General features: G+C 38.7%; 1 protein-coding gene across 1 annotated transcript in view; it reads left to right on the top strand.

Moving 5' to 3' along the window:
- Window positions 1-17,889, top strand: part of LOC149248834 (uncharacterized) — a 265,848-nt gene that overhangs the window by 93,004 nt on the left and 154,955 nt on the right. Inside the window, exon 17 of the mRNA XM_089451173.1 lies at window positions 1,780-2,053. Within this exon, the coding sequence (XP_089307299.1) occupies window positions 1,780-2,053 (274 nt within the window). The remainder of the gene's footprint in view (window positions 1-1,779; window positions 2,054-17,889) is intronic.

The following is a 17,889-nucleotide window of genomic DNA, read 5'->3' as shown; positions in this document are numbered from 1 at the left end:
TCAAGCTGTTATTTGGCTTTTTATTTGCTTTGCATTAATTACCATTTTTTTCATTTGACTTTTGGCTTATGCTTTTTCTTTTCTTATAGTTGCATCAACATCAGGCATTTCAAGTTTATTCTTTTGATAGGATGAGGTATATAGGGAACCTGTATGACCAATCAAAAGATGGGAGAATGAATAAGGGAATGATGAGAAGTGTTAAATATAAGTTTCATGGAACACTACCACATTCAGAGCTTCCTATTTGTTCCCCTCCTAGATAGTGAAAGGAAAAACCCTAAGGAAGGTCACTTTGGGCTAGAAGCAAATGATAATCACCAAGGTGACATAAAGGAATGAGTATACATCTCAACCATCATGATCTATCATTCAATTTTAACCCATGATCCATACTAGAATGTCAAAGACATTAAATGAAAGCACTTGCATGCAAAAATGGTAAATGTACTTCAGAATTGATGTCCCCACCTTGATCGGATGAGTAAGCTAGTCAAGTGGACAAACTGATATAATAGTGGGCATGAGGTTTCTGAGACTACTATGGATCGTGGTGAGGCTGTTGGCTGGAAAATTGCATCATAGGATAAATTTTTTCTCCTAGGGCTACCCATGCAAGTAGATGGCTAACAGGTCTCAACATCTCTCCTCCAAGATGCTGTGCACTCTAACAAGGTGCTAGTACAACGATCCCTCTTCTATAGTGGTCCACTATCCAAGTGTCCTTGTGCAAGGTGCCTCCTCTCCAATTGTGTGCTGCATGCCCCATCATGTGCTCAATGCTACTCTCATGTTTATCAATGTGGTCAATAAACTCCAATGTTCCTCCTCAACTTGTGTGTTCAAAATTTTAAATCTGCCACCAACATCCATAGCACTCTCCAAGCAAGGAGAAAACACTCGTGGACTAACCCAAAAGGCCAACATCATCAGCTTAATGGCAAGAAGATATTCCATAATTTGGCATGGTGATTTAGTTTCAAAATACTGTTCATGAAAGAAGTAAAGGAAGTGAAAAAAATTGTCGTCTTCTAGGACTGGTGGAGGATGTAAGAAGAATATATCACTATTGATGAGTATCTTCCTACTAGTATAAAGAAGGTTAGAAAGGCCCCCTTTCTGCTTCTTAATGACTTGGTTTTCTATGATTTATTGTTTGAGTGTACTATGAGATGTTCTTTCCATGAAACAAGGTCTGGAGAGGGCTGGCCTCTCACTGAAACTACCTAGATGCTTACACTCTTGGCAGGATCTTACAATATGATTGTTTAAGCTTATTTTTTTTAGATAACCTGCTCTACAGATTTTACTTTTGCCTCAATTTCCATGTATAATACATTTTTTAATGCTGCTTACACAAGCTTTCAGAGAGCTGATGACTTTTTAGCAATGGCAAGGTAAGTTACCTATATCTAAATTTTAAGTTGCATGTTTCATATTTAGACTTTAAATTAAACAAGGATGGGCGGAAAAATTGTTTTACCAGTTTGTACAGTGAATTTGTTAATCTTCTATTGTGAGGCTTTGGAGAGACACTTATGTCTCCATGTTTATGCAGAAGAAAATTAACCATCTCTGATACTTCATTAAGATATCCTCTCTATTGAATCTGTATTGTTGTCTGATTGCTTTTGGAGAAGGGAGTTGCTATTTTACGAACTATTCGATAGCTGGTCTTGTAGTATTCTGATTTGAAATGTTTAAACCTTTCTCTAATGGCTTTATTTTTTACATCTTCAACTCTGAATGCTCCTTTCTTTCTACTTTCTATTGTGGCAGGGAATTTCTTGTATGTGTCCGATTTGATGAACCTGGATGGGATTGGTCTGGTAGCTTCCACCCTGATCAGTTAGGAGATACTCTGGTGAAACTGCGTAACTATGTGACTGGTGCATTACAGATGGTACGTGTTGAAGTGCAGAATGCTAATGCAGCAGTTGGAGATGTGAAAAGTGTTGATAATTCAGATGGGATTCTTGGGACTTATCTGATTCTCCTTTCTGATGATGATACTGGTTTTATACCATACAGAATTGATAATTTTTCTATGGAGGTATGAAATGTTCCTTTATGAGTTAAACTGATATTTTTTTTTTGCTATTATATTTGCTTTCATGTTTTATTATGCTGTTTTTTTTTTAATCAAGGAAGATGACTTGATACAGTTAACTGCCTATATGTTCCATTGTGTGTTTCTTATGTTGTTTAAAAATTGAAAATTATTTGCCATCCTTGTGCAGCCAATTTCATTTCTTTGAACGTCTTCAAGGAAATTGGCTTTCATTTTTATGTTGTAATATCACAAAGGAAATGAATAATAAAAATGCTGGAATCCACCAGTGACGAACATCCATGCCCTGGAGGTTTTTGCACCAATACATTTTGTCTATTATTTATTTTGCTTGACCTTGACCACCAGACCATGTTCTCCCACACCACCTCCTTTTACGATATTCCTGGACAATCTGCCACCCATGTCTCCCTTGGCTGCATTCCTTTGATTCCAATGTTGCTTATTTATTTAATCATGTGATATGATTAGGCTTTCCCCCCTCTTGGACCAGATACATTATCCATCCAATCCACAAATCAAGGAGTAGTTCTGATCCAAACAATCATCAAACTATCATGGTGAGTCATACATTGTCCATGTTTTAAGCTAGAGTTCTACACCAATGGCTTTTTGAGGAGTTGTAGAGCCATCATCTTACGGTTAAAGGATAGGCAGGTTTCCTCCCCACAAGAATCGAGAAATAGATGACAATGTGCTACAATCCGCAACGAAATGGAGTGGCAGAGAGGAAGAACAGGAGCATAGTCAGAGCAGCCAAGGCCGTGATCCATGATCAGGATATGCCTATGTACATATGGGAAGAGGCATGTAATATGACTATATACTTGCAAAATAGTAGTCCTCATAGGGCAGTGGAGGGCATGACTCCTGAGGAGGCTTTTACAGGAGTGAGATCAAAGGTGAGGAATATGTGGAGGTCTCCTAGTAGTGGTTTCCAGGAGAGCAGATCACCAACCAAATTTTCCAGTTATTTGGCCTTGATGAGCAACATTAGTGAGTTTGAGCATTATACCTTTGAGGAGGCAGTAGACCAACAAGTTTGAAGGGATGCCATGGGGGAAGAGTATAGTTCCATCATGAGGAATAATGTGTGGGAGATAGTACTAAGGCCTGAAGGGAAGGCAATGGTCACTTCTGTTGATTTGGGGTAGCATCGCATGTGCTCTAGGCCTTAAATTTTGCAGGGAGGCTTGGGCACATGTAGTCCAAAGAACTTAGAAAGCGTTTTGGGAAATTCCACCCAGAGACAATTTTATTAAAATAATTAATATTTTTTAATGGGACTCTTAGTCTAAACTTAGGAAATTAAAAATATTAATGGGTATTAATCTAATTGTGGGTGTAACTTCTAAAAGAAGATGATGATCAAGCTAAAATGATCTTAACCATTGGTTATCTTTTAATCTGGGCCGTTGAATGTCAAGGAGAAGATTATTTAAGGGAGCTTGAGGGTCATTTGGGAAACACACCAAGAGATCAAGAGATCGAATTTCTAAAGTGAGAAGTTCTGATTGAGGAGATTTCTTGCAGCTGAGGAGCAGGGATAGCATCCAGAGAGAGAGATTTTCTTAGTCGAAGAATCATCAACAAAGAGAGGCAGAGAGTGATCCAACAACTCTCACGCAGAGGCTGACGTAGGGCCACGAAGGGCCACACAGAGGCATCGCAGCGGGTGAAAGAGAGTCTGAGATTTTGCTGGCAGAGTTAGTTTCAGAAGTCAGGAGCCGGAGTGTGAGATTGGGAGGCTGAGAGCATAGACTTCGGGCAACAAATTGATCAACAAACTAGGTGACGAAGTGCCTAGAGAGATTGACGCAGGGACTGCGTGAGGATTGCGGGGAGGCAGTGTAGGGCTTGCAAGAGGCACTTCATCCAGTGTCTGGATCAGCCAAGATTTTCTCATTGATTGTGTGAGGTAATCTCACAAATATTTGTGCCAGTATTGCTCTCTGTAACTAAATAACTTGAGAGGTATTCATAGATGTATTCTGAATTTGCTACTACTTAATAATAATAAACACTCAGATCTGCGGCATTAGTTTTCCCGCATTGGGTTTTTTGGGGATGATCGTCCAAAAATAACAGTGTCTATTGTGTTGTATTTTCTTTCTTGCTCAGTCTATTTTTTCCACATAATATTTAATTAAGTGAAGGTTGCAGTGTATGTATTATGATATTTGCCGTAGGAAACTGCAAGTAATTTATTTAAAGGAATTTAATGAATAGGAGTAATATCATCAGTTGCTGCAGTAGGGATTTCGGTTGAGGAATTTTCACATGGTGTCAGAGCTGCAGGTGAAGCAAGAAGAGCAGAGTCGGTAGATCCAGCGCTAAGCAAAAGAGGGATTTTGAAAAAGCTGCAAGAGGCAGCGGTTCGAAACCCCAAAGTTTTTGTGCAGTTCTTAGTTGGAGGGCTGAAATTTCGAGGTAGTCTCTCTTCGAGTGAGTTGACGGAGAGAAGGACTCCCAGTTCAAATTTTTGTCAGGGCAGAGGGAGCAGCGCTGAAGCCTCAGCGTGAGGAAAGCTGGTGGGACGCAGATTTTTCTGCAGGCAGTTTGCTGGGCAAAAGATCGTCAGAAGAAAGAGGAGAAGCACCATTGAGTGAATTTCTTCCTTAGAGAATTCCTAGCCAAGGAATTCGAATTCTCTATAGTTGAGGAGTAGCAAGGGGCAACAATTTTACTAGCTCTAGCAGGGAGTGCGTAGGGTAGCCCAGCAGCAGCGCAAAAGAGAGAGGAGATTTTCAACATTTGTGGTAGAAATGGCAACCAGTGGCTTGAGGGATCAAGACAGGTTGGATGGAGCATCCAACTACGTCATCTAGAAGGCTAGAATGTCATTCCTTCTAGATGAGCATGCCCTCAAGACATACGTTGACAACGTGGTGGTTGTCCCTGCAGATGCAAATCCATTGAAGAAGTACAAATTAGAGATGGCGAAGGCCAAAAGGATGATCCTTGATGGAGTAAAGGATCACATGGTATGTCATGTCGCTAGCAAAGGGACTGCTAAGGAGATGTGGGATGCCTTGGCTACGTTATGTCAGGGATATTCCAAGCAGCGGAAAATGTACTTGGAGCAGAAGCTAAGATCTACTTAGATGCAGAAGGGGGAGCGTGTGGATCCATTCCTCACAAAGATGAAGGAAACCTGTGATGAGTTGTTTGCTACGGGGCTTACACCTCAGGATTCAGAGTTGGTTAGACTAGCCCTCAATTTTGTCTTTGATGATTGGAAAGTCTTTGTCCATAGTATCGTGGGTAGAGCAACATTGCCAAATTGGGATGAGATGTGGGCAACTCTAAAACAAGAGGAGTTGAGGAGAGATTTAATCAAGGTTAAACTTGACGGAAGGAGCAAGAGCAGTGGGTCGATGCCCAAAGGAGGAGCATAATGCAACCTTGCATCGAAGGGACATCAGGAGCAACAGAGACGTAAGAAGGACATCTCAAAGATCAAGTGTTTTAGGTGTGGTGAGATGGGTCACTATGCTACTCAGTGTCCTCTCAAGAAGAAGGACAAGGATGAGAAACACGATCCGAAGCCTGCGCCCGCGAAGATCGAAGAGGAAGAGTTCGCCATGACAACCGAGATACCTCCAGGAGGGAGGTGTGCTGATTTGGAGTTGTAGTTTGAAAGAGCTACAGATGGGCAAGATCCTTGAGAAATCCACCTCTCAGATCAATACCTTGCTACGGGAGCCCAGATAAGGAGAAACAAGATGGACTAGTCTCGGATGGTGACGAGGAGTGTTGGGGGGACAGTTGCAGTGGCTAGGGGCACCATAGTTTGAGAAACGCAGAGCAGAGTTGGCAGCAGTGAAGATGGCAAAAAGCAGAGGTCAACAACAACGCAATATATTCAGAGGGTTAGTGCAGAGACTAACAACAGTTAGGCTTCAACGTTCACGTGGTATCATGCTGAACACAATTAGTTCAATAATTTTGGATGTTTTTCCATTGCTGATGGAGTAGCAGCAACAGTTTGCAGTTGGCAATGGCAGTCCTAGCAGCAACACAGATGCAACACTTGAGAGGGAGCTATAGTGCAGATGCAGTGTTGACAGTGACAGTGCTAGCAGTGGTACAATTACATCAACAACTCAGTAGTTGGTGTACATCGTGTCAGACATCAACAACGCAGAGGACGATGCTTTAGAGTTAGAGCAGTGTGCAACGACGTATATTGCTAGAGCACATTCCTCGTTAAGAGGGAGTGTTGATTTGGGGTAGCATCGAATGTGCTCTAGGCCTCAAATTTTGCAAGGAGGCTTGGGCACACGCATTCCAAAGAACCCATCAAGCATTTTGGGAAATTCCACCCAGAGACAATTTTATTAAAATAATTAATATGTTTTAATGGGAACCTAAGTCTAAACTTAGGAAATTAAATCTAATTGTGGGTGTAACTTCTAGAAGAAGACGGAGATCAAGCTAAAATGATCCTAGCCATTGATTAGATTCTAATCTGGGCCGTTGAATGTCAACGAGAAGATTATTTACGGGAGCTTGAGGGTCATTTGGGAAACACACCAAGAGATGAAGAGATCGAATTTCTGAAGTGAGAAGTTCTCAGGAGGAAGTTCTAATCGAGGAGATTTCTTGTAGCGGAGGGGTAGGGATAGCATCTGGAGAGAGAGAGAGATTTTCTCAGCCAAAGAACAATCAACACAGAGAGGCAGAGAGTGATCCAACAACTCTCACGCAGAGGCTGACGCAGGGCCATGAAGGGCCACACAAAGGCATCACAGAGGGTGACAGAGAGTCCGAGATTTTGCTTGGCAGAGCTAGTTTCAGAAGCCGGGAGTTGGGGTGTGAGACCAGGAGGCTGAGAGAAGAGACTCCGGGCAACAAATCAACCAACAAACTGGGTGGCGCAGTACCTAGAGAGGTTGACGCAGGGATTGCGTGAGGACTACGCAGAGGCAGTGTAGGGCCGGCCAGAGGCACTTCATCCAGTGTGCAGATCAACGAGGATTTTCACAGTGATTGTGTGAGGTAATCTCACAAATCTTTCTGCTAATATTTCTCCCTATAACTGAATAACCAGAGAGGTATTCAGAGATGTATTCAGAATTTGCTATTGCTTAATAATAATAAACCCTCAAATCTGTTGCACCGGTTTTCCCGCAGTGTGTTTTTCCAGGGACGATTGTCCAAAAATAATGGTGTCTATTGTGTTGTATTTTCTTTCTTGCTCAGTCTCTTGTTTGCGCATGATATTTAATTAAGTGAAGCCTGCAGTGTATGTATTATGATATTTTCCGTAGGAAAGTGCAAGTAATTTGTTTAAAGAAATTTAACAAATAGGAGTAATATCATCAATTATTGTAGTAGGGATTCCAGTTGAGGAATTTTCACAACTTCTTGATGGATCTTCAAGATCAAGCATGTAGTACATGGTAGTGTTGAGAAGTACAAAGCGAGGTTCGTGGCGAGAGGGTTCTCCCAATTGGAGGGAGTAGACTATGGTGAGACATTTGCTCGTGTCTCCAGATATGTATCTATCAGGGCAGTCATTTCTATTCCATCATAGATGGAATGGAGGATATATGAGATGGATGTGAAGATTGGCTTCCTCAATTCGGTGATTGAGGAAAAGGTATATATTGAGTAGCCTTAGGGCTTTGAGGTGCATGGGTGGGAGTCCTATGTATGGAGATTGAAGAAGGCCCTATATGAAACTTAAGAAGGCACCGCATGCATGGTACTCCAGGATTGATGGGTATGTACTTGGATTAAGCTTCACCAAGAGTGAGGCAAATTCAAACTTGTACTATGTACTTGTTGAGGGTGAGCCGCACATCTTGGTCCTCTATGTTCACAATCTCTTCATGGCGGGGTCAAGGAAGCTCATTGGGATGTGCAAGGAGGACCTTGCTCTGGAGTTCGAGATGAAGGACATTGGTTTGATGTGTTATTTCTTGGGATTGGAGACGTGGTAGCAGCCATGAGAGATCTTCCTTGGGTAGGGAAAGTATGCAGTTGAAGCTTTGAGGAGATTCAAGATGGAGGATTGCAGGTCGATGTCTACACCTATGAGCACGAACTTGAGGAAGCTAAGTTCTTCTAAGGATGAGTTGGTGGATCCCACCTTGTACAAACAATTGACAGTCCTTGACGTAGCTGATCAACACTAGGTTGGATATTTGATTTTCTGTGAGCACACTCAACCAATTCATGGTGGAGTCAAGGAGGGTTCATTGGGTGGTAGCAAAGCATGTGCTCCAGTATCTTCGTGTTACAATGGAGTATGGTTTGAGGTCTATCTGAGTTGGTGGAGTGGAGTTGTAGGGTTACATATATTCAGACTGGGAAGGGAATGTAGTGAACGGGAAGAGTACTTCAGGTGGTTGTTTCAGCTTGAGATTAGCTATGATCTCATGGTATAGTAGGAAGCAACACTCAGTGGCAGTTAGCTCAACCAAGGCCGAGTACATGGCGACAAGTCTGATAAGTTGTGAGACCACATGGCTTTGCAAGTTGTAGCAAACTGAACGCCAATATGCAAAGGTAATTGTGTGTAGACTGTGTATGTAGTAAGTATTTGTATTATTGAATAAAATTTGAATGGTGGTTCCAATCCTTTGTCGCGATGTGCCTATATAGGCATTGACTGGTCACGAAGGTGAATGGTCACAACTTTTGACGCTTTGCCCTTCATAATTAATAATGATTAATTAATTTAACGATTTAATTTATTATTAATTAATATAAATTTTTTATGAATATTTTATTCATAACATTGCCACCCTCTTTAGAGATTGTTTGTCCTCAAAGCTTAACAAGAAGGGTTTTCTCTAGTTGAACACACTACTTATGGAATGGCATCTTTTACATTGACTTTGTTTGTGCCTTTTGAGTTGGTGAAGTCCTCATGTGTATTTGCACTTTCCTTGAAGCTGGAAATGTTAACACCATATAATTTATAATGTCGTCCTTGCCAGTTAAATTCCATGAACTGTTCTTCAAGGTTTGTAGTATAGCTTCCTAATTGTATTAGCCACTTTGCCCCTAGTACTATATCCATTTCATTGAACGTTAGGGAAAATAAATTTGTTTGTAGCTCTAGTTCTTGTATTTGGATTGAAACCTTATGACATTCTCTTATCTTTTCGAACATTGCCCAGTAGCGACAGTCATGGTCAGGTCCTTGATTGGTCATACACAAAGATCAAGTTCTCTAGCAAGATCAATGTTTATACAATTGTGAGTACTGCTAGAATCTACATCAATGTAAACTTTGAAATGGCAACCATAAACTCAGAACGGGAACTCTGGCCAAAAACCCTCGAAAAAACATCAAAAACAGTGCTAAGAACAAAAAGTGTTGATGCTGGAATAACACCTTTTTTTCTTGGGTAAATTTTCAACATGTTCTAAAAGTGGCGTTGAAAACCAATTTTTTGCGCAAAAATTATCCAAAAAACACCCTCAAAACGAAAAGTGTTAATGCTGGGAGAACACTTTTTTTTTTTTTTTCAAAAGTAAAATTTCAACATTTCGAAATAATGGTATAAAATATTTTATCATGACCCAGAAAAACATTAAATTTAAAAAAATAATGAAAACATAAAATTAAGAAAAAAAATTAAGACAATGAAAAAACACAAAACAAAAAAAAGTTAAAAAAAAAATAACAAAACATAAAATAAAAATAAAAAACGAAAAAAAAAATCAATTAATAAAAAAAATCAATCATAAAAATGTAAGAAAAACAACGAGGATTCCAAGGAACGGGCGGGCTATTCCGGGGTGGCGGAGGGCCACCAGATGTTTTTTTTTTTAATTAAAAAAACTGATATTAACTTTAATTTTTTTTAATAATTTTGTAAATTTTAAATTAAAAAATTAAATTTGTTTAAAAAAAATTAAAATATTTTTTATGATTTCTATTTTTAAATAAAAAATAAATAAAATTGTTTAGAAAAAATTATATTTTTTTTTTTAATAAAAAAAGGATATTTTAAAAAAAATGTAAATTTTAATTTTTTTTTTTCAAAATATAAAATGTAGGTTTAATAATTTGTATTTTTAAATTAAAAAAAATTGTTTAAAAAAAATTATATATTTTTTTTAATTAAAAAAAGATTGTTTAAAAAGAAATTAAAAATGATTGTTTAATTTTAATTTTAATTGTTTAAAATATGTATGTTTACTAGTTTTTTAATTTTTTTCGTTAATTTTTTTTTGTTTTTTTGTTTTGTTAAACTAGTTTGTTTTTAATTTTTTTCCCAGTTTTTGCTAATGTTTTTTTTTTTTTTTTTAATTTCTCTATTTTTACTTACTTATATATATATATATATATATATATTTTTAATTTTTTAATTTTTTTCTTCCAAATTTTTTAATGGTTTGTGAGATAATTTTTTTTTAACATTTTTTTTTTTTTTTAATGTTAATTTTACTAGTTTATTTTTAATTTTTTTCCCATAGTTTTTGCTAATGTTTTTTTTTAATTTCTCAATTTTTACTTATATATATATATATATATATATATTTTTTTTTTTTTTTCCAAATTCTTTTATGGTTTATGAGATAATTTTTTTAACATTTTTTATTTTTTATTTTTGTCTTTTTTATATATATTTTTATATTTGTTTTTTACAGACAATTATTTCATGTGGATTGAAAATTTAATTAATGATGTATAAATATGTAGAATATCGAAAATGCAAAATATCGACATTCTTCTTTAAATATGCAAATCAATAAAAACCTCACTACAAGAAGAAGAAGAAGAAGACCACTTCCAAAATTATTAAATTTACAAAATAATTATTTATATTTCATACATTAGAAAATTTAAAGTCAAAAAATAGGTCTTTTAAAAAAAGGGTCTGATGCAGAATAACCACTTTTTAAAATCAGCGTGAAAATCACTACCATTCTAAAACGCAATGTACATAAAAAAAATTAAAGTGCCAAAAACTATGCTCTAAAAAAACGTGTGTTCTGCATCACTCCTTTTCAAAATCGGGTCACTTTTTTGCTATCTCTTCAAAACGGGTAACAGTATCAGTTCCCGTTTCAAAGTTTACGTTGATCTACAAGTATATTGACATTTATGCCTCTTATGATCCCCTTAAGCTTCAAGGTTTTAGGTTGTAACCTTCTTTTCATGTTTGTTGGTGGTGTTGTAAGCTTTGTGTTCTTTCTTTTCGGAGATTGTTTTCTCTGTTTTCGAAGGTGTGGTGGAACATATTTTGCAGTTGCTTGTTTTTGATGTTTTGAAAAATTGCTTCTTTCATCCTAATTTTGTTGCACACATGAAATTGTAGCTAATGATGGTTCCTCAGGATCTTGTTGAGAAATATAGGGGCAACAAGTTAGGTGATTTCTCTTATACTTGATAACTTCTTGTGATGTATTTTGCTTAACTTAATTTGCTTCTTCTTTTACTTCTTATTATTATGTGTTCTTTTCATCAAACAACTACCAAACCATAAAGAACAATAAAACAAGAGGACACAAGATATAGGTGATTAACCAGAGCCAAAACCTCTCCAACTTAGAGGAAAACCCACCAGAATTCTTCTTTACTTATAGAACTGCAATTGACAAATTCCAAGACGTATGACCCTTGACCAAGACTCCTCCAAGACCAAGTCAAACCTTGCGTCTTTTGTCAAGTTAAACTTGCAACTTATTCTTTGACTTCAACTTCAACCTTGCAACACCTAGATTGCAAGTTCGACCTCTCTTTCTACAATTTTGGCCCAATTGTAACTTCTGCAATTTTTGGCCCCTGCTGCAGAAACCCTAGTCCATACGTGTGAGAGGAAATGGAGAGGTCTTCTTTTCCCTTCGCTAGGCTTCCTTCTTTCTAGTGAAATCTATCTTAAAAAATAGTCCTTGTTGTCACCAATACTTAACTCTTTGATGGCACTGCAACTTGGCTTCCCTACAACAAATTGAAGCCCTATTTTCTTCGCACGTGTGAAGTGTAGGAGGCCCAAAACAGTCCCAAACTTTTTGGTTTTTCCTTCACTCTTTTCTGCGCTATTCAATTGGGCTTCTTGGCTTTCTTTTTCGCTCTTCTTGCTTGTTCTTGAATGCTTGATTGATGCCCTTTGGAATGAGGCTGAATGCCTCTATATATAGGTTTCCTTGATAGCCCTAATAGGCCGACATATCCTTCTAGATTGGCCAGTTTCTCCTTTTGAAGGCCGACTTGTTGTAGCACTTGTGATGAGGTCTTGGAGGGTCTTTTGACTCTAACATTGACTCAAATAATTTTTCTTTACAATATTTAGCATTCCTAAGAAGGGTCTTTCATACATGATGATGACTTTCTTGACTTGTAGACTCAATGACAAGCCCTAGAAGCTCACAATGGGGGCTTGACCTAAAAATAATTTTTCCTTGAGCATGAAACCTATTACCGCTCAAACTAGCATGGGACCTAAAGGGGATCCCTAAAGGGAAAATGCTAGGCCAAGGGCAACAAATGGAGACTTAGCTCACTGTCACTTCAGCTAAGGCTCCCTTCTATTTACGTACTTTCACTGATGGGAGGAGACCTGGTATATATGGAGTGACCAATGAAAGATAAGTCAATGAATTTGAGTGACCCAACCAAACCCTTTCCCAGAAGAGTTTGAAGGATGGAGCTTGCTTGCTTTCTAAGCAAGGTACTATGTCTTCGAGGGAAATGAAGAGAGGATTTGAGGGTTAGGTTTGCAGGATAAGATTTGTGAAGGAGTTCCCCAATCCCTAAAATCCTTTGTTAGCATTGGTATCCTGGATGGTTCTTGACAAATTGTATTTCAAAGGAGCGGGACCACATGGAGCCAACTGGACCTGGTCTAGGGTATGAGGAAAGTATGTAACAACCAATGATATTCTTACGTTAGACAAGGTGGAGGAAAGGATCAAAGAAAGAATTTCACTTGAAGATGCTGTTTTGACCCTATGAGGTACTAGCCTTGGGGATGGCAGGGCAAGTTTTGATCTCAGAGCTAGGGCTTGGCTTTTCTCCCAACTCCATCGTCGGAATGGCTTCAAAATTGGAGAGCTTGAGGAAAGGCCAAAGCAGGGGACCCTAGGAGATTGAATTTTCTTGATGGCTATCTTGTCAGGAAATTGATGCCCTTGGTACCCCAACTTGGCTAGACCTAGAAGGAGGTGAAAGAATATGAGTTTTAGTGACCACCCTTGGTAGATCAATGCTTTAATCTTTGAGAGAATGGAGTCTATGATGAATATGAGTAGGATTTCTTGGTTCCCAATCAAGGAGGCCTCAAGATCACTTCGCTAGCTTTCTAGGTCAAGAGAAGCAACCTTGCAGCTTTTATAGTTTGATGTGCAAGAAGAATGGCTTATCAAGGTCGAATTCTTTGATAGAATCACCCCTAGGAGATTTCGCTCATATTACATGGCCCATTCATGGAGAGATGCTATAATAGAGACAAATTCCACAATTTTACGCAGTAAATACATGCAACAATTAGCCCTAAAACAACGAAAATCCTAGTCCAACGTATATGAAAAAAGTAAACAATAATTACATAAAAAAACATGTACTTCAATGTAACCAAGTATATCCAACCATTCACAATTGACAATAGAGAAGTTCCAAGAGAAGAGTGACCAATATCCACACATCAAAATTCATCCATAAAGCTCCAATTGGTCCTCTAGAAAAAGTGCGGAAATCTCAAGAGAGAGAAGTGATCCAAACCAAAGCGATGATGAGAAATGAACTCATCTCATTTGTATTTATACACAACTTAGGATTTTGAATTAGCCTCCTTGGCCTACATAAGTCCCAAAAATAAAATAATGTTCTAATAATCCAACCTTTAGTGACAAGCCCACCAAACTAGCTCATAAATGGAAAAGGTAAGCCTCTCAAGAGGTAAAATAATAATCTATGCATGTCATAGTGCCCTCTAAGAGGCCTAATGAGGTCCATGGGTACCACAATGAAGAGTAGGATCCTCAAAAGAAATGGACAAGGGGTTGGCCCCTTGTAACAACCTGTGGTGCTCCAAATGACATGTGGGGGCACACAAGTGTCCTCATGGGTTTCCAAACAAATCGAAGATGCCTATAGATCGCTTGTAAGGGCTAGGAAGATGGTGTAGGTGATGCCACATCATCGTGCGAGTCCTGGATCATCTGCCAAGTGTATGGTGTAGATTTGGGGCGAACTGGGCGTGATGGATCAGGTGCATCTTCCTTGTCCAATAAGTGGACCACAAGCAAATTCTTAATGGCTATGGGGATCCATGAAGTGCAATTCGCTGCCGTGGAGGCCCATGGCTTGCCCATGACCCAAGGTGTGGGCAAGGGGAAGGGGCATGCTAATCCTATGTGGACCCAGTGGAGGGATGTGGACGCAGGTGGGAGAAATGATGATTGGGGTAATAATGAATGGAAAGAGGGTAATATAAGTGGATAAGGGAGTGAGACCATGCAACCAAAATTGGGGTTTCCCATGAAATACCATCCCTAGAGCCAAATGGTCGGTAAAAGAGATGCCACGGGACTAGAATCCCAGGTTAATACTTAAAAGGGGTCTAGGGGACAAGAGAATAAACCTTGCCCATTCTTTCCTCCAAATCCCTCCATTAAATCATGCCCAGAAATGTCCATGATAAGCAAACTACAATAGTCAATTTCCAAATGAAAAGGCATACCTTTAGGTTCGAGAGGCCCACCTTCAAACATACGATCATGGCAGATGGGCGAGGGACCACATGGCTGGCTCTGGCGACAACGAAATGGCATAATGAGCTCGCTGTTGGCTGAAAGGGGTTGCTGGCTGCTAGCTGAGGACCATCTTGGAGAAATTTTTTCTCCTAGGGATATTACCCACAAAATGGTGGGTAACAAAACCCATGCTTCAAGAACAACAATAATAAATTTATTTTTCTCATTACATCAAATACATAAAAATCATGATTACATATGTAATTATGAAGACTGAACCTAGTTACACTCCCTCTTCACTTGGGAGGTATTCATAATCCAGATAAGGTACTTGAACATTTTCAATTTGAAGAATTCTCATAAGAAGAGTCAGATTGGTAACCCATTTGTTTAGCATCATATTATCCAACATTGTCAAGTCAAGGCACCATCATCATTGTCTGTCAAGGCACATACCCCACTTGGGTGTTCACATAGTATGTTCTTTCGGGACTCTTCTTATCTTCTATTCCGAATCCTCAAAGAATATCGGTCCTCTACGGCTACTCTTATCTTGGATTCCCCACCTCATCCTCAAAGAGTATCAGATGCTAGATGGTTACTTAATTCTTCATTCTTTCTTCCCAAATTGAAGACAAGAATGATGTGTCTACCTCTTCCTCTCAACTAGGGAGGATATACCTATTCCCATAAAGGAATGTACCCATTCTATAAAAGGAACATACCCAAGCTCCCTGTTATCCAGGGACTTGTCCAAGCTCCCTCTTAACCAGGGGCTTGCTTCCAACAACTTTCTACTATAGGTCGAGATCATGGGATTCTTAGTTGCTTGTGGGGCTCCTTTTTTCGATGTCATAAAGTTCATCCTTTTCATAATGGAGGCTTCATCAGTCGTTGGGCATCGACCATCCATCACTTTCCTTCACGAGCTACATCAGTCATGTCATCCTGCTCTTCATCGGAAAGTGATCTTCTAGTCCACATCTGTCTTTTCTTCATACTGCTACCTTTTCAAAGTCATGTTTCCTTTAGGATATTTCATCTAACCACATGAATGTTAGTTGTAAGTGACATTTACAACCCTCTTTTGGTAGCCTTGTATCAACCCATCCAGATGTTGTTTAAAAAAAAATAAAAACTAAACATCAAATCAAAGTTACCTTTTGTGATGGCCTTTCATCATGACATCTTGCTTGCTTGCAACCTCAACATCTTGTACATTCATAAACACATCTCCAAGATTTCATATGTCAAGAGTCTCCTTTCTTTACAGATCTTATCATGGTCTTCTTCTCTATGGAGATGTCATGATCAATTCTAGTCATCAGATGTTGACTTCCCTTTTTCTTATGTGACCATAAGTGCATCTTTCACGATCTCTTCTTTTCTTTCTTCACATATTGCTTTCCAGGAACTCATAGTTCCTTCATCTTTTTCAACTACCTCATATTCTATATGAGGACATATTATGTTGATTTCATCTTGTCAATATGTGAACCATGCCTTCATGCATCTTTTCAAAGGAAGAGATTCTTGATCATGCTCACAAGGTAGAGCGTTTGGCCTTAATTTCTGCAACTATATGATGACATGACTCTATCAAATATATACATACCTCTTTTCCCCTTTCGGTCATCTAGACTTCCCTCAACAACTTCCTTTCCTTGATTAATGGTGCTTCAATCATCTTTGATCTGATGCACTCCTTTGTCGTCATACCATCATCCTTCTAAACAGTGTATTCCACACAGGGCGAAATGATTAGCGAGACAGTTGCTTCTTGCAAGTAGAGGTGAACCTTATGATGAAGATTCCAACGGAGGATCTAGATTATCCTCATCCGACAGATGCCCCTTTCATGATGATGATGTATGATGAATTCCTTCTATCATTCTAGATGACTTTCTTTCAACCACATGTACTATATATGCTTTCAATGAGTTAAAGAGCTACTTTGTTTATATGATGGCTGCTACATCCATGTAGACTTCTATTTCAGCTATTCTTTCATGCTTCTCTGATGATGTCATTAGCTCTTGCTTCAACAGTATGCTTCTATTATGATGCCATCTTCTACTAAGATGCATATTGTCATAATGCTTTTCACCTTCACTGCCATGGTGGAGGTATTTTCACCTCCTACTTCTTGCTATGCTATTCTTTGATGGCACTGCAACTCGACTTCCGTAAAACAGATTGAAGTCCTAGTTTCTTTGCACGTGTGAAGTGTAGTGATCTGAAAATGGAGGAGGAGGTCAATTTCCTGTTCCTAAAAACAAGGATTGTTCTCCAATGCTTTGCAAGGAAAAATGGGTCTTAACACAAAACAGGTTTTCCAAAAGGTCTCTTCAAGTTATGAGTTAGTTTTCACATGTAAACTTAAGCATAAGCAACACAACATCACATAACTCATACAGGCATTCATGAAGAGCAATAACAAAGGATTTGGTGACAGAGTTCACCCCTCTTGGGCTACATCTCTGGGCTTGCCAACATAGCTAGACTGCTCCATATATTCAGTGGAAAAGGAGTACATAAAAGTTTGCTAATAAAACATGTGGCTATTTCCCTTAAAGGAAATGTTCTCTTGCAAATAAATCTCACATAAACATCATGACAACCTACAGTTAGTCATGAAAACATCAGCAACACAAGGTGTCTCCTACAAAGACCCTGTACTCCATCTGAAAATGAGCATACATGAGCATATAAGCACTTCAATTCCACATTGAAGGACAAATATAAAACTTTCCTCAACAAGACATAGTGAGAAAAGTATAGAAGAGCTGAATCTTGCAAGTAACAGCTGCTGCAGTAAACTTTTGAAGGTAAGAAAACCCCTACAAGGCCTTCTCCATGCTCAAACACCTTCAAGAACTGCTCCAAAACATTGATTGATCCATACACCCATGAACTTGAACCTGCAAAAAGTTCCTTTAGATGTGCTCAAATAAGCAAATAGAGGTCACCATTGGATCTAGAATGTCCAAAAACCCCTAGGTAGACTCTTCTTGAGCTCCAAAAGGACATAAACTCTCAAAGATGGCTCCACAAGCTCTCCATGTAGTTTTGCTGTTATCTGTCCTACAAATCAAACCAATAGTCTAATTGTCCTACAAATCTGCCCTGTTTTCCACCCCGGAGGCGACAAATTCACC

Source organism: Pinus tabuliformis, chromosome 7 (genome assembly GCF_031772625.1).
Source record: "Pinus tabuliformis cultivar Carrire ecotype Pingquan chromosome 7, CPIR1, whole genome shotgun sequence".
Lineage (NCBI taxonomy): Eukaryota > Viridiplantae > Streptophyta > Pinopsida > Pinales > Pinaceae > Pinus > Pinus tabuliformis.
This window is presented reverse-complemented; position numbering and strand designations above follow the sequence as displayed.